Source organism: Populus nigra, chromosome 14, assembly GCF_951802175.1.
Source record: "Populus nigra chromosome 14, ddPopNigr1.1, whole genome shotgun sequence".
In the NCBI taxonomy this organism is placed as follows: Eukaryota; Viridiplantae; Streptophyta; class Magnoliopsida; order Malpighiales; family Salicaceae; genus Populus; species Populus nigra.
Window position 1 is genome coordinate 848,041 of NC_084865.1, and position 27,188 is coordinate 875,228.

Below are 27,188 nucleotides of genomic sequence, written 5' to 3' on the forward strand. Positions count from 1 at the left end.
AAGGTTGTTTTGAAACAGAATAATATAATAAATAAATAAATTAAGATGTTTTTCATTTTTTTTTCTAGTCAGTGCAATTTAATCTTTCAAAATTAAGTTTATATAACCTGACCCAGCACAAGCACAACGGATCAACTAGGTTATATATCATCAATCTATTAGGATTTCATCTTATTATGTTTTATATCAAACTGAGTAAGAGTTGGACTCGTTAAATCTGGTCAACTCAATACATTAACTTGCAATCTAATCAAAACCCAAGCAAGAGTACGCGTTATTAAATATTTTCTTTTATATATATATATATATATATTACAATAACATCCCACATTTTGCCAAGCTTCTAAAAAAATCTATAGCACTACCATACACGACAGGTAGTGCATCAAAACACAATGTGGTTGAACCCATACAAAGCTGCAAATAGCCAGAAAATAATCTCCACGTGTCAAACAGACAAAACTCACAACACATGGGAAGCTTAACCAGACAAACTAAGATAAACAGAAGTAACAACCCCAAGCGCGTAAACGCCAATCGCCGCCCCCACCACCTCCTTACCACCCTTCACTACAGCACCAACACCCACAATCCCAGCAACCCCAAGTGGCAGCCGACCCAAAATAGCCTTACCAGCATTCCCCACAGCAGCCTCTGTGAACAAAACCAAAGCCCACTCTCTAAATTTGGCATGCTCAAGAATAAGCTCCCCTTTCTCCTCCTGGGCTGCTCCTGGCTTCCTGTTTGTGACCATCCGGAGTGCCCAGTCAATCTGGCCCCGGGTTGGTGGAGATGGTACCCACTTGAGGATTAGTGGGGCGGCGGCGGCGGTCGTGGTGAGGGTGGTGTGGAGGTAAGTGGTGGCGGTAGGGAGCTGGTAAGGGAGGATGCCTTGGAAAGCATGTTGAGTTAGGGATAGACAGTGAGTGAAGGTTGAGTCACAAGCTAAGTTGAACTCTTGTGAGTTGGATAGTGTTGTTTTGACTCGTTTTGAGGCTGATATTCCCATCTTTGATTAATCTTTTCTTCTTCTTCTTCAGCTTTCACAAAAAAAATATCCAATCTTACTGTGGATTCTTTGTTTTGTTTGGGCATTCGGGGATATCAATAGGTTTATTTTTCCAACGACATGTCGTGGAATCATTACACGATAATGTCAAAGATACAATTTGGTGCTTCACTGTTTGCATCAATTTCATTTTCAAAAGATATATATCAAATTAAATTTGATTTATATTAATTAAAAAATCTTAAAATTTTGCAAGATTATGCTATTTCTCAATTGTAATTATACAATGAGCGAGGACTATTCTTTATAATTTTAATCACTTGATATTATATAATATATTGTGAAATATATATAGACTTATGATGTGAAGTTATAATATAAGATGTTATATCGTGTTGATTAATATGTTCAAATCAATATATTACTTATATATAAATTGATATGAACTAATTATTATTGCTAATCAAAACTTTCAAATATCAAAATGAAGCGATTAAATATTTGTGCACACAATGGAGACAATGCAAAACAAATTAATATACAGGGACTAACATGAAATTGAATTAAAATTATGGTACCGATTTGTATTTAACCAAGGCTTTATGACTTCTCCTCCCCGCCTCTTCCACATCTTCTCCACACTGCAGCAGCACTACCATGAAATCCGCATTAATGGGTTCTCTCAAATTCCAAATCCCACAACTAGGCTTCCACAAAACCCTACAAAAACCCCACCTTCCTCGTTCCTCAGTCATCACCTGCAGTCTAAGAGGGAAGCCAAGACCACCTTTGTGGAGGGCAAAGAGGTTATCCACGGAAGCCATTCAAGCTATCCAGTCTCTCAAGTTAGCTAGATCGTCCACACCAAGATTAGAAGAAGTCTTTAACAGTAAGCTCTCGAGATTGCTCAAGACTGACTTATTGGATACCCTCGCTGTCTTGCAAAACCAAAATGAGTTGGACTTGGCCCTCAAGGTAAATAAAAGAAAAGAAAAGAAAAGAAAAATGTTATTACTTCTGTTATTATTTTGTTATTGTACCTAGATAAATGCTAAATATAATTGCTTTTGTCACGATTATCCAATCTGAACTATTCGTGCAATAACTGTATGGGAACATTAGGAACTTTTAGACCGAATACAGTTTCATTGGTTGTGCGCTAGATTCTAGTAATTTATCTGGTTAGTATAGTAAATGAATTACAATGTGCAATTGGTTACTGTCTTGAGATAAAAGAGACGAGACGGAGAGAGGAAGATGGTCAGTTAGAACAAAAGGGAGATGTCCCTTTGTTTTTCACGTTTTGAAACAACATAAATTCACTTTAATGTCACAGAGACATCTATTTTATGTCTCCATTAGGGCTCCAACCAAACATGTTTCAATCCTCACTAACCAAATATGATTGGTTTTGTGTAGTAGATAATAATTTCTCGTTGAATAAATGGAAGTGACAGATGCATGTGCGTCACTTTTTTCATGAATTGTCTAGTCTAGGTAGGTAGATGAAGAAATGTTGGCTTGTAAATGTATGGGTGGGTACAGTTGAGATTGGATAGTTGTGACAGATGCATGTGTGCTTTGCACTTTCGTTGCTTGCAATGGACTGTATTTTTTTATGGATATCTGAAATGAAATCAGGGTTTTAGGTGTTTGATTTTGTGAGGAAGGAGGTGTGGTACAAGCCAGATATATTATTGTATCATGCAATGATTCAGATGGTGGGGAGGAACAAAATGGTTGAAATGGCTGAGGAATTTTTTGGCAAATTGGAAAAAGAAGAAGGGTTGAAACCGGATACAAGAGCATTCACTGAGATGATTGGTGCTTATCTGCAAGTGGGTATGATTGATAAGGCGATGGAAACATATGAAAGAATGAAGGCATCAGGATGTGACCCGGATAAGTTAACTTTTAGAATTTTGATTAGGAACCTTGAGGATGCTGGAAAAGAAGAGCTTGTAGATCGTATAAAGAAAGAATGTGGTGATTATATGGATTATCCTAAGAAATTCCTTGAAGAAGTTGAGAGAAAGAAAAATGTAAGTACCTAGCCTTTTCCTATATCCAGTTAGTTTTGTTATTCATTTGTTCTGTCTTGTTATTCATGTGGAAATCAGTAAATTGCATCAGATTATGTTGCTTGGAACCAACTATTGGTACTTAAAACTAGATTACATTAGACCCTTTTAAGTTTGAATAATTTGTAGACTAGTCATGGATTATGGTCCAAAAGAGCATGGAATGTTTTGTGGCCTTGTTTCAATCTTGTGTTATGTTTAGGATTTGTTGTTTTTTATACTGAATAGTGGATCAGCTTCAAAATCACTTTCATATTGATCAGGAATTTCATTTTGAGAAAAAAAAAAAAAAAAACTTCACCATCTTCCCCGTTGTCTCTGGTCAGTTTATGATGCTTTGTGTTCTTTGAAAATTTCACATCTTGTATGAAGGATAAGGACATAGTAGAGGCTTTCTTGCAGATAACAAATGTTTTGTTTAAGGATGACATTGTCCCAGCTATTTTGATATAGAAACACTTCTTAATGGAATAAGGCAGTTCTTATCAATCTAATAATAGTTCCAAGTAGGAAAAGACAAGGAATAAAATGGGGCATGCCTCCACTATGCTATAACCTAGTCTGAATCCTCATTCATGGTGGCTTTTGCAGTAGTTGTGCAAAGTAGCAGATAAGAGCCTGAATCCTGATTGTTGCTGGCTTTTGCACTTCATTTTTATTTCACTTTTTTCCAACTGCAACTTTATGTTGACTGTGAACTGCATAACTCAAGTACGTGAAAAGGAGTACACTGGTATAGCCGGGGTAATGTTTATACATAATTGTAAGAACTTGTGTTCGTTCTTGACTTGTATATTTCACATTTTCTTTCCTCAGGTAAAGAGGCTGGTGGTCGATTTTTTTTGAAGATTTCCAGTGCTTAGAATGGAAAGGTCGTCGTGGCTGATTTGCAGTACTGTGTACTTAAATGTCAGAAGGCTAGGAACTTTGCTGCCAGTTCCTTTGAGGCAGATTTGATTTGTACATTGTTAAAGCTGCAGAGCAGACGAGTTCATGCAAGTTGTTAAAAGAACAAAGCATTAGAATAGTTGAGGAATATGGGCTGGCAAAACGTTAGCTAATGAAGGAACCCCATTGGATAATGGAGAAACTAGATATTGGCAAAAGTTGAAGTAAACTTGCACTTTCCAGGCTTTTCAGCACCACATGACCACATCTTTATTGAGATATCTGATACCTGTATTTCTATAAAGAGTCGTGACTGAGTTCCATCAACCTCATTCGGATTTCTGAAAAGTCTTATACTAAGAAAGAATGGAAAAAAATGTATAACTTCGAAGACCAGGAAGAAATTAAGGGAAGTGATACAAAATGTTATTCTGTCAACTCCCAATGGTGAACTTCAAAGATACAAAGAAGTACTTTCTTTTAGTTAGAATGGTAAATGTACAAGGAAATGCTTGAAATACAAAAAAAATACAAATATTACAAGCCACAACACAAATGACAACATTGGTTGATCTCCTCCGCTAGAATGGAGACAACACATACATTTGTAGATTATAGACCACTACAGGGGACCCTCAAAAAATGGAAAACAAAATTTATTGGACAAGGAAACCGAAACGGGGCTGTCAACAAATGAAGAATCCCTCTTTTCTCTCTGTGGCGTCGTCGAACATACTGTGCCACATGAATGCTCTCTAGCTTGCTAAGTGGCTGGGGGAGTTGTTGAACATACTGTGCCACATGAATGCTCTAGAGAGCACCATCTCAAGCTCTTGGTGCGTCCAATTCTGAGTTGGTAGGTGTTGAAGAAACATCACCAACTCTTGGAAATCAAGCTTCTGAAGCTCTTCTGACCACTGGTAAAAAGGTAACCAAACACTGTTAAGCCTGTGATGCAAAAATATTTCAATGAAAGCCACCATTATATATTCTCGATAAAATGTGCAAAGATTCATCCGACTCATCAAGAATGAGAAGGACAAGCCAATGATATAGAAAAGTTAGAAAGTGCAAACTATTGATTTGGAATTAGCATTGGATGGCATTTTACATCATTTATGAAGTCAGTGATTTTGCAAAATGCATGAGTGGTAATTCATACATGTTACATGCTCTGAATGCAATTCAGAAACCAACCAAAACCTTAGTTAAGAAAATTGAAAGCAGCAAGTGAAACCAAATTCCTTGTGAATGTTACAGCATGCCTGTTATTCTTTTCTCATCAACTAAACAACTAGCATCATATAGAAAAGCCATCTATCATTTTCACAAGCACCAGGAAAAGAATGAGCATTATAGAAGTAATGCTTTGAAACATGAAACCAAGCAGAAGTATTCTCACCGTCAAAAGAAAACTGGCAAATATGTATACGAGGAAATCTGGCAATGCATCTCCTTCAGCAAGATATGTGTCCCATAGGCGAGTCACGAGATTAAAAGGAATCTAATGAAACAAAGCAAGACATAAGCTTCAGAATTAAATAACATAAGCATGAGGCCTTGCCACTGCAGCAGCTTCAAACTTAAAAGTTTGGGCCACTACGAACTAGTTAGCTGAATATTAAAAAAATAAATATATGGTGGTTATATAACAATTGCAAGTGCTAACAGTCTTAAGTGAGGAATCATACCTCACGTATTAAAAGACAGTTAAACCAGCGGAAAGCAAATTGAAGAAATTCAAGCCCTTGCTCTTCCATGTGTCTCGAAACAGGTTCTGTCACCATTTAAAAAACAAACAGATTCCTCAATAGAGCATGCAAAGTTGACCGTATTAAGCATAAAATAAATTAGAAATAACTGGGGCTATACATGAGGTTATCGTGACAGGTCATGCATAGTTGACCCTACAGATAAATTTATAGAAAAGCCGGGTTAGGCATGCACAAGTTGAAGTCTCAAGGTTACATTTGAAAAAAAAAAAAAAATTGTATGCACTGAATGCAGAAGAGATATTGATACATCAGCTTGGTGAATGGTGCTGAATTTTTTGAGGAACAGAGGAGGACAAACAGTTTAAAAGATAGGGAACTATAGTAGGTATAGACATGAAAGCTACTATAGCAGTAAAAATGATTCCCTTCTAGCAGACAACCATGAATTTAGCAACATATGCACTCGGGTCTTCAACCAAGAAAAACATAGGCTCGCTGGTAGGACAACATAGAAAAAATGTTTACCATCAATCCTATTAACCAATTCCTTGAGCTTAAACACAAGTCTTTGTATTCCTGGTTGAGCAAATGTGTAATGGTCTTGCATGCCATCAAGTAACTTAGATAGGCACCAATAACAATCAGCCTCTACGTTGGAGATTTTATCTGGAGATAGATCAGAAATTGACCACTTATGTATGTCCCCTTCCAAGTGTTCGGACAAGAAAACAACCAGAAAGGGTGTGGCAAGGTCATTTATTCCCTGAACATATCCACTTGCGGGATGCCGAATGGCCCTGGAAAGAAATCAAGAACCATAACACCTGAAGGAAAATCAGATTACACCAAATAATAAGGAGATAACTGACCGAGCACATTTACAACTACACACCTCAGATTCAGATGTGGGACTCTCAAGAGAGTATTTCAGTTTAAATTATAATGTACTGAGCAAAAGTAGAGTCATGTATTTAGCACATATCAGGGCTTATTTTCAGAAATTAAGAATTCATGCAAGAATCCTTTTCAGTGTCAGATGTCAGGAGTTATATGACAGGAGATGTTTGTTATAAGGCTATGAATTCTTCTATATTATGGCTGATATTTACAGAACTTTATCATGTTAACTTCGATGTCCTTCAGAGATTCTGCCCCAGTGTCTCTCGCACATTCCCAGCATCCAGATGCACACAGGTCAAGACATATAATTGTCATTTAATTGATGACTTCCCAGGATGAAAAACCCATATTGATTATATGATCAGATATTTAGTTTGCCATGTGATCTATGTAGCAAGATTTGTCCCAAAAAATCACCAAGAAAATAATAAACTGAAGGGAATGTGTCAAAGAACAGTCAAAGATTTTCCTTTAATTCTCAATTCAATCATCTAACACTTCAATTGCATGTCAACAGAAATCCATTGGTGCCAAAGAAAGATGATAGAAATAGTATCTAACCATGTATAAAGGATGCGCTCCAATGATTTCTGAACTTGTTCTTGCTGAAAGAAAATGACATCAGGTACTGTTCTTGGACAATCAACAGAAATCTAACAATGGAAGCAAGGGAAATTGTCAAGAATTGGGCATGCAGGGTTGACAAACGATCAAGGCAAACATAATTATGCAGTGGAAATACCTGCCGAAGCATGTTGATCTCATCATCTGAACGTTCAGTATCTGGAATGTCATAAAATTGGGCAACACAGTCAAGGTACTCAAGGCGCTTTCTTCTTAGAACTCCCTCCCTTCTATCTGAATTAGGCGATGCATATCCCTGTGGTCAGAGCACATTCAAATTTCAAACACGCAATAAATTTTGTTTCATTAAAAACAATCGTGATCAGGAGATCAAAAGGCCGTGCTAAGTAAGCCTTCGATAACCAAATGAATCATTTTCACACAGGAAGCAACAGACTCTATGGAGAAGGATCACTAGATTCTAGCAGCGCAAACAGGTAACAATGCTATTTTTCTAGTACTCTAGTCAAAACCATATCAATCCTACTTGAAATTGGCCACAGGCTTACCAATAGAAGCCTCCATATGTTTGGGCGCATATATGGTGGTACTCCACTCCAAGCTAACTCACGCAACTTCTCTGCACAATGCATATGAAAAGAATGAGGGAAATATTATAGCTTATGAAACTTGACACGTACAAGAAAATGTGATGCTGATGGGTGCAGGTGCAAACATCTAAACAAGCCTCATAAATCCCAGTTTTATCATATATGAAATACCAGAAATCATAAGACAGCATCCAAAATATGCCCACTGAATTAATCTAAAGCTCTAAGAGCGTAAAATCTAATCTAGTTGCTGGTGAAACTGGCTACAGAAATCCCTACTTCCATACATCCAGGTCCGCATCATCTTATCAATCTACGGTCATTAAATCTTTCTTCACCAGCTAAACCTCCTCTATGGCCTTCCTCTAGTGCATGCAGCAATCTGGATTAGCACATTTCTCCTCAAGGTTGTTGAAAATGACTGAAGCATTTTAGAGAGCTCTTTGCCAAAAGTGGTGCTACAACCACCTACTCTTCAATGAATGCATTTCTTATTGTATCTCGCCTTGGGGATCACTCAAGTAAGCAAGTACTTTAAATCGTATTTTTCTGTTATATGTTGCTTGATTATCCAGAATTATATCCTAAAAGCATGGTAATACTATCCATGTAGAAAGTTGTTCCATTGAATTGATCAGTAAGTTAGTCCATTTAAATTGATATCACAAGTTTTAGATATAGAAACATTTAACATATGCTATGGACTTGAATTATAAAGGTCTGAATATAAAGCCTAAGGTCAATCAACGTGATTAATCCACAGTAATATACAAGCATATACCAGCATACCTAATGTAACTGTGGATCCTGATAGCTCCTTTGTGAATTTCATGACTCTAGCAGAATCTGTAGCTCTAGCACCCATGACAGACTTCTGAACTTCTTTGGACGTTATCTCAACATTGGAGTTTGTAGGTTTTAGCTTGTTTGTGGTCATGTTATTGTTTAGCTGCTTGCTGGTACCCTGGGCTTCTGCCTACATTACAATTAAGATTTCTTTGTTCAAGTACTCAATTACTGAACTCTAGCACATAAAAATACTGCACCATATACAAAAATTGATGCCACGAATCTATTATCCATATCACCTCCTTCGACATGTCCATTTGATCACTTGTGCCAGCATCATTTTCTGAGAAGCTCCTTCCAAAAGTTGATGATCGTAAGCTGGGATCCTCTGGTGGATCTGCTCTCCTGGTCAGTAAAACTTTACCAGGAATACTACGACCTTTAAGTAACCTTCATTGCAGGAAAAAAAAAATCTAAGTGCCATTATTCAAGTCTAGCACAGCTCATGGTAAAAGGAGTTGAAAAGAAAAACACCTCCAGCCATATGAATGTCAAACTATGTCCCTTAACCATGTACAAGGCAATACTTTTCACCCCGCAAACAGATGCATGTCATCACATGAGCATGCATCAAGCAATCATTGTAGTTGTGTCCAATGACCTATCTCCACCGTTACAGAATTCCTCTAAACTCTTGCTCTCTCTCCCACCATATAAATAATATCAATTTTATCAACTCTACCTTGCAATTTTCAAGATCAAATGCAATTCGCATGAGTTTGAAATCATTTTCCAGATGACTGCAGAATTTCATTTCCTCGGAACTTATAATCTTATTTACTAGAGGAAGATAACGAGATCCAGAGCTCTTTTAAACAAATGGATTATCAAATCTAAGTACAAATTACAACAATCTAAGGGGAATAAATGGAAAATGCCAATAATTAGGAATTGAAATCACATCAAAATCCATAAAAATTAAAAATTTTACCAAAAAAACCTACGACTTTAAATCCCACCGATCCAAATTCATGATTTCTGACAATAATTCAAGAGATCTGAAGCATTTTCTCAAATGGGTTTTCAAATCTAAACTAAAAAAAAACATTAAACACTGCAAAGATGAGACCTTTAACATAATAAGAAACAAGAATCCCTCAAGAAATAGAATTTCAAGACATACCCTTGAACATTTTTGAGGGTTTGATTGATTCTAGAATCCAAACTTGAATTATTGTCGCTGTTCTTCATGGTTTATCTTCGTGATGCTGTTATTTGTTGTTGCAGGTCTGCTACTGTGTAAAGTTGTAATAAAGGAGCATGCTTTTTTATTTGCTTCGCTTCTCTCTGTTTTCAAGTTTAGTCCTTTTTCCCTGTTCTTTAGATTAAAGATGGCTAATGATGCCCCTTTTCACTTACCAGCGCAGAAATTTATATTCCAGCACAAAAATCAATTAGGGATTATATATATAATAATGTAATGACAGCTTAATCCAACTTCACAAAGTTTATTGCGATTGGTTGTTTGAGAAATAAGGGTATTTGACCACCAAATTAGATATTTTTAAAAATGAAAATAAAAATATAAAAATAAATTTATATTTGATAAAATTTTAAAGTAAATTTTTGTCATGAAATATATTTATTTATCTCCATTATCTTAATTTCTTTTGTGTAACTTTAATAATTTTAAATTTACTTGGCATTCTCATCTAAAAGTTTTATTCTAACTATTAAATTACTCTCCAATCAAATTTTAAGAATATAATCCACATGAAAATAGTATATTTATCAGGAGAAATAAACAGCCATTCTATTGATTAAAAATATTTTTTTTTTACTGTAAATGGATTGTGGGGTCAACTTTTGCAAATTAAGATTATGTATTTTTTTTAAAAAAAAAATTATATCTGAAGCCTGTCATTCATTTATATATTTATAAAAAATATTATTCTTACAATCTCTTCAAAATTAAATTATAAATAATAAAGACATGATAAAATGGAAAGCAATTTTAGCCACCACCAACCAAATATTTCCAAAACATGACTAGACTTTCCTCTTTCTATTAAGGAAAATGATTCAATCACTTGGAAACTTTGATATGGTTTTATTAAAAATATAAGAAAATTATTCAATTTATGTTAATGGCTGGATTAAAACCACATAGATTATACTTATGTATTTAGCTTAATGCATTAAATCCTATAAGAATTCTGAAACTAAACATGCTTATGTTAGAACAGTATTAGAATGAGTGTTTTCCAAAAAATTACATGCAAATATGCAATTATTAATGGATCTCGAATTGACAGATTCTTTTCGTAGTTTAGCTTATCACCCGAGAATGGCGTTTAGAAATGTATCCGCGCGACATAAAAAAAATGGCACCGGAAGGTCCTGAAGACTAAAGACCCTGTAATTTTTTCTATCGGTTGGAGGCGCTACCAAACTACCCTGGTCTATGCCATCGAGGATCGCAATGGAAGGCATCGCATGCTTAAGTACACACCAGAGCACATGCATTGTCTAGCCCATTCTGGGCCCCCCTTGCCCCTCCCAACACTGGAGTGGTTGCTGTCCAGAACTTAGCGAACAATCAGGTTATTTTTTCTTGATTTTGTTCACAAGTTTTCAGATCAAGAAAGAAATCTGATATTTGTTAACTGAACAGCTTTTGGTTTGCTCTAGTAAGGGTGTGCTTTGCTGTTGATAAATCTTAAGAAACTACTGTCTTTGAAGTTTCAAAGAATATCAATTGTTGGATCTCTTCACCAATGAGAGAATGAGAGCACTTGATTGTCTCGCCGCATATTCAATTGGATGCAGGCAGAATAATGCGTGGTTAGAATAATATATTTGATTGGCAGTTCTGTGCCGAAATGGAACCTCTATGACACGATTTCTGCCTTAACATTCTAGTTAAAAAGCAACTTCAACGTTGTTGTCTTCTACAGAGATGGAAATGAATATATCACCTGTGATGCTATGAATGAATTGTTTTGTTTAAAAATGAAATTAAGTAGTGTGGTGGAATCTTGAATCTGAAATGTGAAACAAGGGTTAAAACCATGCACCTAGCAGTAAAAAGTGCAGCTCATGAATCTCTGAGCTGCTCAAATGCAATTGGAAAATGTCTCTATTTTACTTGATCTGTAGCCCAGTAGGTTGAAATAAAAGTGGCATTCAAGATTGCAAATACAGTTTTTAAATCTTGGAATTCATAATGTTTTCGAACAATGTTTATGGCAATGTTGCCAAAGGTGAAAGTCGTTAAAGGACAGTAACTTATAAATCTAAAATATACTGTTCATGCTCTTGTAGAACAACTTCGATTGATCACGAACGAAAAGGTATGCATTTAAATAAGAACTTCTGATCTTCATATTGACTTGAATAATTGATGTTCTAGTCTTTGAAAATGAATACCGTGAAGTTCAATTGAAAGATTCTTGCTCAAGTGGTCAAAGTTACTGTTGCAATTGGTCAGTGTTAAAAAAAAAACATTCTCCTGGACTGACTGGCCTGGCTTTAGAGTGGAGAATATTACCTTTTCTTGTCTGACTAGCTTAAATTTCTTGCATGTGATGTTGCTTTAGAGTCGAAACTCAGCAGCAACGTGCATGAAGAACATCTTACAAATAGCTGCATTTATCAAAATTACTTGGTAATAAGAAAGGGCAAGGTTATGATTCTTATGAAGAAATACATATTCACGTTCAAATTAGTAAAAGCCTCGTCTGCAATACATGGTTATGTTTCCCACAGAACTGGATGGAAGAAATGGATTTATGTTCCCAAACTGTAACTAGTTTGCATCAATGATTAAAATGGCTGCATGTGTATATGATGTTGTTCTATTTGCTGAGTAATTCTTAACATGGAAGTGCTAAACTCTCTACAAAATGTGGCATGGCAGATGAGGAAGCGAAAGCTAAAGAAAGAACAGGAAAGAAAAAAACTCGAAGCAGAGAAAGCCAAGGATAAGGAACTGTCAAGAAAGCGCAAGAGGGAAGAAAGACGGGAAAGGTATAGGGTGAGCCGAGATTCTTGAGCAAAGTCTGTTCCAATTCCCACAGTCTTCCATCTCTTTTTTGTACTGAGAATCGATGCGCAACCAAGAACTCAGAGTAAGCAACTGAGCTCACTGCATCATGGACTGAGATCTCGGAGTAAGCAACTGAGTTCAATGCATCATGGACGAAACGATATACATGTTATCACCATACCTTCTCTCGTGATTGTTCAAGCACCATCAACCTGGATCATTTTTTTTCTGATCTATCGACTACTTCAGCATTGGTTGCAAAAACACCAGAAGCTTTATCTTGGCAAAAGCTGCAACAAGAAGTTTCTCTTATAGGCTTTTTACACTGTTGTATTGATAGTATTTGATATTTCTGTGGGATTTGAACAGGTGAGGTAGGTTGAAATTTCTTTTTTTGTAAGTAGATACTATCTGCTTAGAAAATTAATTAAATTTTTGTTGTAAGCTAAAAAAAAAAACATTTTTTTTTCTGTTTTTGTTTATTTTTCTTTTTATCTTTATTTATTTTTTCAAAAACAAAGTTGTTAAATTTAACCCATAAACTAACTCCAAAAACTCAAAATTTAAAGTTTAACCCGATTTTTAGTGATTTGTTTTTTGTGACTAAGTCTATTGCAAACCCTATCAAGTCGATTTCTTGTAAAAAAGTTAATAATTTATTATTTTGATAAAAATAATTAATCTAAATTATTATCATAATTTGTAAATTGACTCGATAGCATATGTACTTCTCCAAGGATGTTTATGGTTTATACCGAGTAAAAAATAAATATCTTTTTTTTTTCACTGACCTTAACTAAAAAAAAAAAAGGGAGTCAAAGCGTTTAGTATAATACGCGTAGCCAGCCAGCCACACCGCGTAATCCTAGAGCTAAACGGCAAAACCCACCGCCTCTGTTACCTATAAAACCAACCCATCACCATCAACCACCACATTTCTCGCTTTCTCTACCTGTTTCTTCTTGTCTACTCTTCGCTCTTCTTGTTCTTGTCTAGGGTTCGCTTTTCTTTGTTTGGTTAGTGTTATTGGTGTTGATTCATTGCAAATTCAAGTAATAAACATGGCTGCAATATTTACAACAGGAACAGACCACCATTACAATCCAGTTCTGGACTCTCATAAGAGATCAAGAACAATTTACATGAATCAACAGCAGCAAGGAGGAGATTATTATCATAGTAATCCACGTTGGTTTCAAGTAAAGAAACCGAGGGTTGATCATTATAATAGCAATAATGGGGTTTTCAATTTCGGTCCAAAGATTCAACCTTTACCACAGTTTGAGGCCAAGAAGGTAGAGATTAATAATGGGGTTTCTGGTTTCAATGCAAGGGTTCAAGACCAGAAGCCACGGTTGAATTATAATGGGGTTTCGAAACTAATGTCCCAGGCTTTACCAGAGTTTCAAACCAAGAGAACAGAGACAAATAATGGGGTTTTTGTCCCAAATTTGCAAGCTTGGAAACCCGAGGCTAATAATTCTGTGTTTGCAAGGCCGTATTCTACAGTTTCGAAGCAATTTCAAGGCATGAAGCAAAGGTTTTATGACGGGGTTTCAGTGCCAAATCCTCAAGTGTCTCGACAGTTTCAAGGCAGGAGTTTGGAGGCTGATATTGTGGTTTTCAAGCAGAATCTCCCAGCCTTGCAGCAGATTCAAGCCAACAAGCCAGACTTTAATAATGGGGTTCCCATTCCAAACCCTGTTTTGTATAATTCAAAGTCACTAAGAAGCCCTGTGTACTCGATACCAAATCCTGCCGTTGTAAAGCCTATGTTGAATCGTAATGTAACAAATATGTGTTTGCTAAATTCACCGTCACAAAATTCTCTTGTGTCGTCTGGTTTGTTAACAAACCCTTCTTTCCTGCAGTCTAATTCTTTGAATGATGTTAAAAGTATTTCTACGAATTCAGAGTCATTAGCTGCTCCAATGCATTCTGGTTTCTTTACAAGGGCTAATTTTTTTAACAACAATGGGGGTTTCACTCCAAATCCTCCAGTTATGCAGCCTAATTTGGTGAATCACAATGCTATAAATCTGCCTTTGAATTCACAGGATCAAGTAGCCTGTGTTTATTCTGATTTGCAAACCTCTTTGGATGGTAATGGAGTAATTTCTTTGGCTAAACATGAAGTCCAAAGTAATAATCCAGATACTGCTAGGAAATTCAATTGCGCACCAAGGTTGCAGGAAACCAGTAACCAACTTGTGGCTAATGAATGTTCTGGTTTGATAAATTCACTCTTGAATTCCTTGATGAAAAAGGAAGACGATTTTAGTGGTGGTGTTGTGTTTGATGCAAACCAGCTTAAGGTGAGGCATGAATCTGCGATTAGATCCTTATATGCTGATATGCCAAGGCAATGCTCAACGTGTGGAACCAGATTCAAGTGCCAAGAAGATCATAGGGAGCATATGGATTGGCATGTGATTAGGAACCGGAAAGCCAGGATATCTAAGCACCAGATGCAGAAGCAGAACCAACGGATTTCGCATATGTGGTTTGCTAGTGTTGATATGTGGCTGGCTGCTAGTGCAGAAGTTGCTGCAGTTTCTGGATTTTCAAAAGCTGATGCTCCTGTAGGGAAGGAAAAAGAAGATGAAGATTGGGTGAGTTCCACTGACGGCAACAAAGTATGTGCTTTGTGTCGAGAACCATTTGAAGAATTCTACAGTCATGAGGCTGATGACTGGATACTCAGAGGAGCTGTCTACCTGAACGCAGCAAGGAAATCAGTAGCAGAAAGCATGGATAGAAGTCGACTAGGTCCGGCTGTGCATGCCAAGTGCAGGCCAGAATCCAAGAAGTAGAACAGGTAGTAGTCAAAATTGAGAATGCAATTTGTAACTTCTGTCCTATCCATGTGTTAGTGAAATAAGGGCAAGCAGGTTTTATACATGTTACTACTCACTTCACGGAGTATTTTGTTTAGATGTATCATTGTAACGACTTTCTCTAAATAAAATGTATTAACTTTTCTGCAAATTTTGATCTTTGCATTGGTATTTTATTTCTTCAAAATTTATTTTTTCACATTTCAACAATGGCAATTCAATATTAAGGTTAGTACATTCCTGTTATATTTCAGAACATGCCATTAGTAAGCACTACAAACACACCCTGAATTGGTAGAATTAGGAACCACACCTTAACCTACAAAAAGATGTATAAAATGAAAAATATACAAATATGGATAAAATGGAATGTCTCATTAACTTTCAAGAGTACTAGTTTAAAGGACAACGCAAACAAAAAAGCTGGCTAAACACAAACTACATCCTAGTGAAAAGAAAGCAGAGCTTCAATATGCGAGACTCCAAGGAAACTAGGTCATTAAGAAAACATCCCAATTAATGGCAGTAGCTAACAAAATCTTCATCTGAGAAAATAAATATCCAAGTTGCCTTCAGGTATTAGGACATCTTCAAATAGACCTGATTCCAAACCTGAATAACATGTAAAACAGCAGCTAGCTGCTCTGGCTACAGAAAATTTCCCAAAACAATCTGCTAAGCTGGATCAAGTAAAGCAGAGTTCGACATCTATTTAAATATCTATCTAACAAGCTAACTTAATCAAAAATCCTGCTCCTGCGCCTGCGGCGAGGAGTTTCTCGTTTGACATAGATTTTCTCAGTGTCATTCAGTGGCCGGCTGGACCCATCGGGCAAGCTCACAAACTTCCAGCCACCACCACCTCCACGTTTTCCTTTTTTCCCCAATTTCTCCACTGTGAAGTTCCAACCTTGAGAAGAGCGGCGCCTACTATACTTGTGGCATTTCACCTGTCCTGCCATCTGCACAAAGGGAAACCATATATCAAATAGATGATTCGCATAGATTTAATGAAACTTTAGATATTTTCCAATACAAAATTGAATAATGTGCTTCCAATGTGTTGAGCAGGTATAGGGAAAGGAAAAAAACCAATGGATTTCCCCAATCCTTAAAGCTAATGTTGATGGCATTTGCATCCTTGATTAATTTAGGTGTGTTAAAATAGCATTACATTGAAGAAAATAAATCCATCCTATCCCTTAAGAGTCCTTGGTGGCTTCTCTACCATGCTCCTTGGTGCAGGATCTCTCTCTCTCTCTCTCTCTCTCTCTGTATATAAATGGCAAGCAGCTCTCTCTGATATTTGCTTGGTCAACAAGACCAAACTACCCAAAGTTTCAAGATCCTTGGTCTCACAGATCAGGCAGCAGTGAAACAAAAATAAATGACAAAAACCATTTGGAGTATGTGTCTATAAACCTCGCAAGTGATAACTACCCTTTTACCATTAGCATATTGCGCTTTAGTTACCACCTGCTCTTGTCAGTGACTTCCATTACAGTTTTAGAACCAAACTGCATCCAACCATGCTACCATATATATATGTAAAATCATACCTTCCCTTGTCCTTCTCTCATCTCTTTCTCCTCTTTTTCCCTTCCCCTTTTTAACATCAATGAAGATAGCAGTGCAAGATCTATTAGTGGTTGTGGTGCATAGCCTTGGTGGCTGAGATGGTTGGTGGTGGTGAAGATGGACATTGTAGGTGGTGGGGCTGTTACAAGTATTAGAGTGATGGAAGTGGAATCTTGAGCTGTCCATTATGCGGTGGGCAATTGCTGGCATCCTTAGATGCATGGTATAGGTGGATTTGGTGATCAGGTTAGATCCTAGGTCTGATTTTGGTGCTCAATGCTTCTAGGAAAGGAGCTGTAACAGATGTGGTAGTGAAGTGCGAAAGGCCTACATGCCTAAGATTGCGTGGCCCTTGTTGGATGAGGGCAGCTTAGATTTGGAAGCAAACCTATTGAAGTTGGCGATGGAGATTAAGGATAGGCCTTGGAGGTGGCATTTTGATGTTGGTTGCTATTGGTAGAGGTAGTTTCGGTGTTTTGACAGGCTGCAGGTTGCAGTTTAAATTGGCAAGAGGAGTGTGTCAAGAAGTAGTTGTTCACGCTTTGAGGTACACCATGGTGGTGTTTTGGATTGTTCTCATCCCTTGAGTTGCTTTTCTCGACTATTGTGCATGTTAAGGGATTTCTTGGGAGTTCCCCCCCCCCCTGCATGTATGTCATTATGAAAATGTGTATTGCATTTGGGATTTGGTGTTGTAGGCATTGGTGACGTATTGGGAACATAACAAGATATGTCCTGTTTTTATCTTGTTTCCACATATTTTCATGGTGCTTGTAAAAATGAGCTTGCTCACCTTTTGATTATTAAATAATGAATTTCATATTACACATGCGCGCGCGCGTGTGAGTGTGTATATTAAAAGGGTGGTTACCTTCTCAATTGTTCAACATATAAGTTTTGATGGTTAACACCTTGACTTTTCATGTGTAAATTTAGCTAAGATTTTGTGACTATTGTGTCTCTAGGAATAGCTATATCTTATCTGGTAATTGGGCAGGATAAGGACACATGGCAAGGTTAAAACAACAGAAGTAACAGGCATTTTTTATGCAGTTCTAGTTTCTTTTCCTGATTAAAAGCAAGAAGCACACAGGACTTACTTTCATTTTGTTGAAGTTCATCCTCAGAACAAATTCTTGATAAAGAATCTCATCCTCCTTCTTGGATATCTCATAGTGGACTTCATCCATATCTTTGATGGTACCATCCCAGCCCTCTGGCATCACCTTGAATTCAGGCTTGTAAGTAAGGGAAGCGACATGGAATTCTCGGTCATGGGATTTGAAAAATCTGCATAATAGTAGTTGCACTTTTATGAGCAATACAAGTCTATTATTTTGGCAGATATCTGTTTGTTTGCTATCTGATATGCTTCCATACATTCAGTCCAAATCACATAGCTATAGGCTGACCTTGATATAACTTGTGTGGATGTAACATGGTCAAACAGATATATATAATTACATGGACATGTACAATACAGAGACTGTAGCCAGATGAGCAAGCTATCTATCTAGCAGTAACAAGGCTGAGCTTAAATTGAACCAAAACCTGCTGGGTTGGGCTTGATGACAGAAAGAGCTAGCATGCAACACGTGAAATCATGATAGACAATACCAAGTAAAAAGGATTCAGCAATAATAATCTCTGACTATTTCTTTGGTGGGTGTTTTGTAAAGGTATGCTGTCTAGCACTCTATAGTTTAGTTCTTTATTAAGTGCAAATTCGAAGCTTGAGTTCAAGACAGTGAATTATTACAGGTTCCCCATAAAGTGACTAAATGCAAAACCTGAGTTAATTAATGTGCACAAGTCCATAATAACCACACACTTGCAATCATTTATCAAAACATGGAATGGGATCACACATTCAAAGCAGAAGGATATATTCTCAACAATCTATATCCTACTCTGGGAACTTATCAAGCAAAAGCTCAATAGAATCATCCAAGGGATGACCAAGCTTCTTTTCCTCTTCCTCCTCAATTTCTTTCAACCAAAGAATTGCGTGCACCCTTTGCCTCATAATCCTGTAATCCTTAGAAAGCTTCTCAACAGTGTAAACTTCAGGATTTTCCTTATGCAACCGATACATCTCTGCCTTTTCTGAGTCCTTCAAGTAAGAACCTCTTAAACCAGGCTCCTTTATTTGATCCATCAACACTTTAAGTTCGTCAATCCTCTTATTCCATCCAGCCACAAAAGCTGCACTCCTTTTATTCTCAGACTCATATTCTCTTATCCAATCTTCAGTGTCTTGCAAATCATAGGCCATCGCATACTGAGATGTATCTTTCATTCCATCTCCACCATCTTTTCCACTATCAGTACTAGAACTAGAAGTCCTTTGGCCCACCACTTCTACTCCATCAAAATGGTCCTTAGTCAATCCAGTTGACCATGATGAAGCTGAGCCCCAACCAAGGCCATCACCATCAGTAACAGACTCAGAGCCACCAAAAGATCCAACTGCACTATCCCAATCATCTCCACCCTCACTTCCTCCTGACTTCGCTGAGAAGAACCTGGACGCCATATCTTGATAAGCTCCAATCCCATTTACCAACGCAACCCTTTTGCCATTTCCAAAAGTGGGTCTTGTTTGTTCTTTTAGAAATCTTGCAGCATTAGCACTTGTGCTTAACGCAGTAGAAGAAAGTCGAGATATAATCCGGTGAATACTGTGCATAGTTGTTGTACTCAAAACAGACCCTGTATAAAAAGAAAACTTCTATCTTCAGAATCCATTTAAGTCAATTCACCACCTAAAATCAATTACTCGCATCCAAAACAGAAATAAATTTGTAAGTTAACCTAAACCTAGATACAAAAACAAAGAGACCCTTGACAAATATATAATAATAATAATAATACATCCAATCTTTATCATCCATGGAAGTCCATTTCAGCACTTAAAATCAACGAATGACATCTAAACCATAAAAAATTATAAATTATCTAAAACCAGATACAAAAACCGAAGAAACCTTGAACAAAAGCAAAAATAAATAAATAAATAAAACCCTATCTTCAGCATCCATAGAAGTCCATTTTCACTGCTTAAAATCACTAAATAGGCATTCAAATGAGTAAAAACATACATGAATCCATAAATTAAGCCAAACCCAGATACAAAAACCAGGAGAAAAATAAGAGAGAGATTCATTACCCTGGCCTCAGTTTGGTGACAGCGAGATGAGAAGGGAGTGAGCTCTTTTTTGAAAGAGAGGAGAAAAACAAATCCCTAAAACCCCACGTTCAAAACGCACCGTTTAGAGTGTTAAGGAAAAATTGGCAAGCATGAGAAAGTCTCACAACTATATAAGTAGTCTCAATTAAGGTCCCAAATAATCTTCTTACCTCAATCAAGTCTATCAAGTTTTAGAAACTCTCAATTGAGTCTGTGCGTCCATATTAATCCATGCACTTCATCCAAAATGTTTTTTTTTTATAATGCTTTTTATTATTGTTGTTAAACTCGAATTAAAATATGATTTATCAAGATTTGATTAAAAAATAAAAATTTTATATTATTTTTTTATCTATTATATCTTAACAACAATTAAATTGATTAGGTTTTAATTAGATAAATGGTTTGTCAATTTAATTACAACCTTAATTTAATTTAGAACTTCAATTGTTAAATTTCTCAAATTACTTATCGGCTATATTTATCTTGAAAACTATGATTTTATAAATAGATTAATGTTTTTCATTAAAAAAATCTTGAATTATTTGAAAAAACAAACTTAATAGGGAATGTATGGATATATTTTGGGAATTCAATTGAGAGAAAAAGTTCTTTATGGACTCAACCGAGACAAAGTCCATAGTTGGAGGACTTGTTTGGGTTTGCCCTAAAAGATTTTGGACCCTGGTTAAGCAAAAACCGAGAAGGGTTAACTTGACCCGGGTAAAAAGGACAAATTCGGGTCGGGTAGAGAGTCTAAAAAAGGTAAAAGCTTTTGAGGCTGTCCTTTATCCACCACCAACAACCACAGTTACAATCACAGAGAGGGTTTTCTACTTGAGTGAGCTAGAAAAAGAAGAAAAAAAAGTATGATTTAGGGTTTCTCATAAGCAAAGCTCACTCCCTTTTTAGCCCAAGTAGATCCAACACTGAAAAATATTTGATTTTTTTTCGTTTTTGTTTTTTTTTTTTTTTTGCGGGGAGCTTGAAACACTTGAATTTGTTACATGGATTCAACATGTTATGGTGGGTCACTTTTATTTTTTAGTTTATTTTCTTAAAATTGTGAACTTTGTGTTTGGTTTATGAGAAAATGCAAGTTGGTGTCTTGGATTTTGCTTAGTTGAGCTTTATAGGAGTGTTTTTAGCTTGGTTTGTGTGTGGTTTTTTTTTTTTTTGTTAAGATTGTTGAGTCTTGAGTTCTTTCTCTTCCTATCCTTATTGTTATTTTTCCAGCTTGATGGGATGTTCTAATATTTTAGGATAATATAACTTGTGGGTTGTTAACCTTTTTCATGTTAGCTAACATTTTCTTACCTATTTGGAAAATGGAAATTGAAATTTTAACTTTGAACTTGCATTTGTTTGAGCAAAGGTTCCCTTAGTTGAGGTGGTGAAACTGTTTAGCTAAATCATTTTTTTTGGCAACTTAAACCAGATGGTATTGGTGAATAAATAGAAAATAGGTTTTATATTAACTTGATTTGGGAATGTAAGTTCGAGAGTGAAAGTATAGCTAAAAAGAAAGGTTGTTTAGCTGAAGTAGCTAGATAATTTTGCTCACTTGTGTCAAATGATTGAAAATATAGTATGTATTGGAACCAGTAGCGTAGATTAAGTTTGATTCCATGTATAATAAAACTAGTAGTTAGTATGGTGAGGATAAATGTTAATTAGATGTAAAAAAATTGTGGATTGAAGTATATGATCAGTTCTTTGGAATTGAACCAAGCAAATAAGGGAATTTTTTAATTGTGCAGTTTAGAAGCTTTAGGTTTTCTTAGTAAGCTAATAATTATCATAATTTAGCAGGGTTGGAGTAGCTTGCCATGTTTCTAAATTGTTGTAGGCTCAAGTAACTCAACATATGAAATAAAACATGTATCAAGCTCAACTGTTCCTTTATATGCAGTGGTAATGTGTGGAGTGCTTTTTTTTTTTTTTGCTAGTCTTAATTATCTGGCTTTAATTTGATTTATGTTGTTGAATTTGGTGCTTTGTACAGGTATTCTGGCTTGCTGCATCATTGTGAGCAAGCTCAGGGTTATTATTTAGTGCTGTAGGGTTTCCTTTTTCCAAAATTCAATGGTGCCAGAAGGCTAGTGGAAATATGGACTGTTTCCAGACTATTTGTTGTCTAAAGGGTAAGCCATTATGAGCAATCGATGTATTCTGCATATTTCTTTACTACAGTGAAAGACGAGTGTGTTGATGCTGATAACTGCCTGATGTTTGGTTGCAGGCTCACTAGGCCATCAGTTCTTGTTATTTATCGTTTGGTTATCCAGTTTCCAAGTTGCTGTGGCATTGCAGACCCTTCTTGAGCCCAGTCATGTTTCTTCTACATCTGAGCTAGCAACTCCACCAAATTTTGGAATTTTTGGTCCTATTGAAATATCACCTGCCATCCTCCCACGGAACCCTTATCCTGATGAATCTTTGGCTCCTATGTACCCAACTTTTCCCACCACGTACAAGCCAAATTTAACTGGGAAATGCCCTGTAAATTTCACTGCTTTGTCAAATATCATAGACAAAACAGCATCTGATTGCTCTCAACCCTTGGCAGCTCTTGTAGGAAATGTAATATGCTGTCCGCAGCTTGGCAGTTTGCTCCACATCTTCCAGGGTTATTACAGTGTCAACTCTGATAAGTTGGTTTTGCAGAATGCAGTTGCTGATGATTGTTTTTCAGATATCATTAGTATACTAGCCAGCAGAGGGGCCAATAAAACTATACCTACACTATGCTCTGTTAAATCATTAAATCTTACTGGTGGGTTGTGTCCAGTAAAGGATGTTGTCAACTTTGAGAAAATAGTAAATACAAGCAAATTACTGGAAGCCTGCAGTACCGTCGATCCTCTGAAAGAGTGCTGTAGACCAATTTGCCAATCTGCAATCACTGAAGCTGCTCTTGAGATGTCTAGGACACAATTGACAATCAATAATAATGAAGAGTTAGTGACCGAGCATAATCGTAATGATCCTCTTAGTGATTGTAAAGGGGTGGTGTATTCATATCTCTCTAGGAAACTATCAGCAGATGCTGCAAATGCTGCATTCCGGACAGTATCTGCCTGCAAAGTCAACAAGGGTACAGTAATTATCATTTTTCCTTTTTTTATGATTTCTTTCCCATTTTTTTGCTGGACTGAATTTCATAAATGTATTGCCAATGTTACATTAATAAATTTCCTGTGCACATATTGCATCTTCTTTGAGGTTCTCCCATGTTTTGGAACTTTTCATGATATAATGATGCTAATCTGAAGAGAGGACAAAAGTGTGGGCAATATGCTATGAGTCTATATCATTGGTTTCATCTGTTTGTCAAATGATGCTGCTTCTGAATCTATCTAGATGCCCTGTGTTGGTTTCAATTAATCACACTAACTTAGACCATGAAATAAAGCCAAAGTTTTCAAGTTTTATGCAGGAGTGGTAAAATGAGACTTAGAGCTTCAGGGTATCATGCAAAGTATTTGAATTAAGGGTAATCATGTTTTCGGGATAGAATCATGGTAGCTGTGTTGCTCTATAGTTGTTCACAAGCTTAATTGATCTTATTAATTTGCTTTCTTTACCTGCACGCATTTCTGTGTCACATAGATATATCATAAATTGGTGGAACTCAAGAAGGATATGTTGCAAGTGTTTTACTGATTCTTTGAGTTATTACACTTCTGATGAGTCAATGTTCATGTGCAGTTTGCCCTTTGAATTTCACACGGCCTCTAGAAGTTATCAAAGCATGTCGAAATGTAGCTGCTCCCAGTCCCTCCTGCTGTAGCTCATTAAATACATACATGGCTGGGATACAAAATCAAATGTTAATTACAAACAAACAGGCCATAATTTGTGCAACAGTTTTGGGGTCCAAGCTACGACAAGGTGGGGTCATGACAAATGTGTATGAGCTTTGTGACATTGACTTGAAAGATTTTAGCATCCAAGGTTTATTTTCTCAGTTCATTATCATTCCTGTAAACTTTTTACTTCATTTCATCATCTATTCCATCTGATATATATACTTTTGTGTGTGTTTGTGTGTGGATTTATGTGTTGGTGGATGCAAAGCAGCATACAGACAACAAGGTTTGCCCCTCTCTCTCTCTCTCTCTGAGAGCAATATAGCTTATATGCTGATATTATATTTGGAGGTTACAGTAAGAGTTCTTGGAAACATATGGATGTCCAGTGCTGAAAGTGTGAAAAGGTTGTAGGGCATGCTTTCTATATCACATGAAAATCTCCCACCTGAACCTGGCAGTTGGCTTCCTGGTAGTCGTTTTATTTGTGTATTTAGGATGCTTGATGAAAACACCTTTGTTGCCAAGTAGCATATGTAAGTAAAAGAACATTGGTTATCTTGCGCTGTGAGGTGATATCTTACTAAGGCCTAGGGAAAGGATAGGTGTGTTATTTTCCAATTTGTTTGAGAAAGTTAACAAGGTTTTGTTCATCTGACTGCAAAAAGAAAGTGCCTCTTAGAGCTTGTAAAGAAACTTTTCTCTTTTGCAGCCTGGAAAGAAATCAGATTGCTATCTCTTTATTGTTATAATAATTATTACTATTGTTTATTGAATTTTCTTTTCCATTCAATTATAGGGTGTCTACTTCGTAGCTTGCCTCCCGATGTTATATTGGACAATTCAACAGGGTTCAGCTTTACATGCGACTTGAATGACAACATTGCAGCTCCATGGCCTTCATCATCCTCCATTTCAACCTTGTCTCTGTGTGCCCCAGGTAAATGTTCAACTACTCAAGAAAGAACCAGATATTAGCTGCTGTTCATATTTCTAAAAGAGCCTGGACAATTTAACATTTCATCCGAAATATTTACACACACACACACACGCAGGCAGTTTGTTCTTGAGTTCTTGTTTTAATGGCTCCCACTTAATTTTGCAGAGATGTCCTTGCCTGCCTTGCCAACATCACAGATCAAAAACCCTGGTGTGTACCATTGCCCTGTGCAATTCATAGGCATTTGTAATAGCATGCTGATTGGTGGATCACATATTAGTTAGCCAGCCATAATATAAGATTATTCATCATAAAGATATTAGCTTCAATTGTGACAGCGCTTGTTCTTGAACAGCAGCAGCTTTTTTCTTTCCATTCCCCCTTCTTTTCTGACATATCCGTATCAATGTTTTGACGCAGGCAATCGTGGTGGTGAGTTGGAGTTGCTGGTGCCCATTTTTTCATTTTTTATTTTCAGTGCATTGTTGTACTGAAGAGATTAGTCAAGGGCTTGAACCGGTTTGAAATAGGTGGTGGTGTCTCTGGAAATTTAACCTTGTGTGGGAATTTTACTTGTATATTTTGATGAGTAGCCTTCTTCATGTATAGCAGCTTTTCATTTTTCTTTTGTTTCCAAATCTATTTTTGTCTCTAATTTTGATGATTATTGTTGGAAGACTTCATATTTGTAAGGAAAATTTTCTGTGGGTGTCTTCTGTTCGAGAACCAAGCATTTTGGCTGTAGATGTATAGCTGGTCATCACCGCCCTATAGCTGTGGCTCCCCTCCCCTTCAAAATTTCGGTCACCACCGCGTAGCTTTGGTTTGGGTTCCGGTATGAAAGCCTAATCATGATTAACAAACATGAATCAGTCTTGTGGGTTCACGTGGTTCGTTGATGATGGCCATGGCCTACTTAACCCCATCAACTAGTTTTTTTGACACCCTCCCGGTCATGGTTAGATTATTATTTTGTTATCTTAAAAAATATATATAAAAGTACTAGGAAATTAAGTTTTTAAATATTGAGACTGTGGTATTGGATGTTATTTTATTTATAAAAATTATTGAGATGTTAATATATTAAATTTACAAAGACTAACCATGTTTAATATGTAAAATTTTTTATTTAGGGCTGAAATTATAAAAAATATTAAAAGAGTTTAGGGTTGTTATGTAATTCTTCTCATAAATCACCATAGATTAGAGAAACATAAAGGCTGGTTTTAGGGGTATTTTTAAACTTTTACACGGGATATATTTGGTATTATAGAGTTGGTAAGGGATATATATGCCTTTTTTTCTATTGATTACACAATGTAAAGTTCTAAATACCCTTGGAAGCAAAATTTCGGTTTACTTTAGGAGATGGACTTTTCATTTTTTTTCTTTTCTTGAGCACAATGAAATTATCAAAATATCTTTGGATTTTAAAACAAATGCTTTTTTTTTTAGGGTTATTGGTGTCTCTTGCACTCTGAATTTTTTTTTTTTTTGTAAATTTTGTGTGGGGTCAAGGGTGTTTTGATATTTATAAAAAAAACAAAAAAAAAAGCTTCCGATGCGGGATAAGAACGCGTCAACTTGTGGAGGTTATTCGTGTCATTTGGACAGCGCATAACACCTCCTCTGGTATCCAAAAATACCCAACCATCGTCTTAGATGAAGTGTTGCACGGCGACACTTTGTCCTGACCGGTTTATGTTGTCATAAGTGCCGCCATTAGGCGACGGCTGAATTTGTTTTTCTCCACCTTTTTTTCTCTCTCCTCCACCAACCCAAAGTTCAAAAATATCTTAAGCTTTTGTATTATTTCAATTGTGGCCCTCATATTTTTTTATTATTCTGTATTTGCTTTAAATTATTTTTATAATTTTTTTTTAATTTCATCATTTATCATTTTATTTTATTTTATTTTATTTTTGTGTTAGATTTGGTCCTCTTTTTTTAATTGATATTTATTTTGCTTTTCACCCTTCTTCTAATTGATTTTCTTTTCAATTTCATACTTAATTTTTATTTTTTTAATTTAGTCCTCATTCTGTTTCATTATAATTTCTTTTGGTTTTATTTATTTTCTTAATTGATTTTTTTTTCAGATTCATCCATCATTGTTTGATTTTATTTGATTTTAATGTCAAATTTGATCCTCATTTTTTCAATCCTAGTTTTTGAACTCGACTCAAAGGTTGATCTCGAGTAAGTTTTGAGTCATAGATCGAGTGG

At 36.2% G+C, this 27,188-nt stretch overlaps 6 protein-coding genes across 7 annotated transcripts; 3 read left to right on the forward strand and 3 right to left on the reverse strand.

Annotated features, from left to right (window-relative positions):
• Positions 1-330: 330 nt before the first annotated feature.
• On the reverse strand, positions 331-1,090 carry LOC133673025 (uncharacterized). The gene has a single exon (XM_062093619.1). The coding sequence runs from the start codon at positions 1,007-1,009 to the stop codon at positions 482-484; it is 528 nt and encodes a 175-aa protein (XP_061949603.1). The 5' UTR covers positions 1,010-1,090; the 3' UTR covers positions 331-481.
• Positions 1,091-1,551: 461 nt separating this feature from the next.
• LOC133673024 (pentatricopeptide repeat-containing protein At1g62350-like) lies at positions 1,552-4,232 on the forward strand. Its single transcript, XM_062093617.1, has 3 exons — positions 1,552-1,984; positions 2,659-3,051; positions 3,907-4,232. The coding sequence occupies exons 1-3, from the start codon at positions 1,667-1,669 to the stop codon at positions 3,934-3,936; spliced, it is 741 nt and encodes a 246-aa protein (XP_061949601.1). The 5' UTR covers positions 1,552-1,666; the 3' UTR covers positions 3,937-4,232.
• A 205-nt stretch (positions 4,233-4,437) lies between these two features.
• LOC133673023 (uncharacterized) lies at positions 4,438-9,983 on the reverse strand. Of its 2 annotated transcripts, none has more exons than XM_062093616.1 (10): positions 9,741-9,983; positions 8,857-9,007; positions 8,558-8,744; positions 7,727-7,797; positions 7,336-7,473; positions 7,155-7,246; positions 6,219-6,490; positions 5,670-5,755; positions 5,381-5,482; positions 4,438-4,926 (listed from the first exon to the last, which is right to left on the reverse strand). In XM_062093616.1, exons 1-10 carry the CDS (start codon positions 9,806-9,808, stop codon positions 4,921-4,923), a joined length of 1,173 nt encoding a protein of 390 aa, XP_061949600.1. In that variant the 5' UTR covers positions 9,809-9,983; the 3' UTR covers positions 4,438-4,920. The 2 variants fall into 2 exon arrangements, with proteins under 2 accessions (XP_061949600.1, XP_061949599.1); XM_062093615.1 differs by having other exon boundaries at positions 4,438-4,895; positions 9,741-9,982.
• A 3,484-nt stretch (positions 9,984-13,467) lies between these two features.
• On the forward strand, positions 13,468-15,593 carry LOC133672961 (uncharacterized). The gene has a single exon (XM_062093537.1). It carries the CDS (start codon positions 13,667-13,669, stop codon positions 15,416-15,418), a length of 1,752 nt encoding a protein of 583 aa, XP_061949521.1. The 5' UTR covers positions 13,468-13,666; the 3' UTR covers positions 15,419-15,593.
• A 322-nt stretch (positions 15,594-15,915) lies between these two features.
• On the reverse strand, positions 15,916-20,329 carry LOC133673344 (small ribosomal subunit protein mS75). Its single transcript, XM_062094079.1, has 4 exons — positions 20,190-20,329; positions 18,931-19,732; positions 18,121-18,310; positions 15,916-16,404 (listed from the first exon to the last, which is right to left on the reverse strand). Exons 2-4 carry the CDS (start codon positions 19,707-19,709, stop codon positions 16,180-16,182), a joined length of 1,194 nt encoding a protein of 397 aa, XP_061950063.1. The 5' UTR covers positions 19,710-19,732; positions 20,190-20,329; the 3' UTR covers positions 15,916-16,179.
• A 666-nt stretch (positions 20,330-20,995) lies between these two features.
• LOC133673571 (uncharacterized GPI-anchored protein At1g61900-like) lies at positions 20,996-25,688 on the forward strand. Its single transcript, XM_062094447.1, has 8 exons — positions 20,996-21,236; positions 22,216-22,354; positions 22,453-23,307; positions 23,922-24,167; positions 24,294-24,308; positions 24,822-24,962; positions 25,128-25,172; positions 25,383-25,688. The coding sequence occupies exons 2-8, from the start codon at positions 22,321-22,323 to the stop codon at positions 25,454-25,456; spliced, it is 1,410 nt and encodes a 469-aa protein (XP_061950431.1). The 5' UTR covers positions 20,996-21,236; positions 22,216-22,320; the 3' UTR covers positions 25,457-25,688.
• The last annotated feature ends 1,500 nt before the right edge of the window (positions 25,689-27,188 follow it).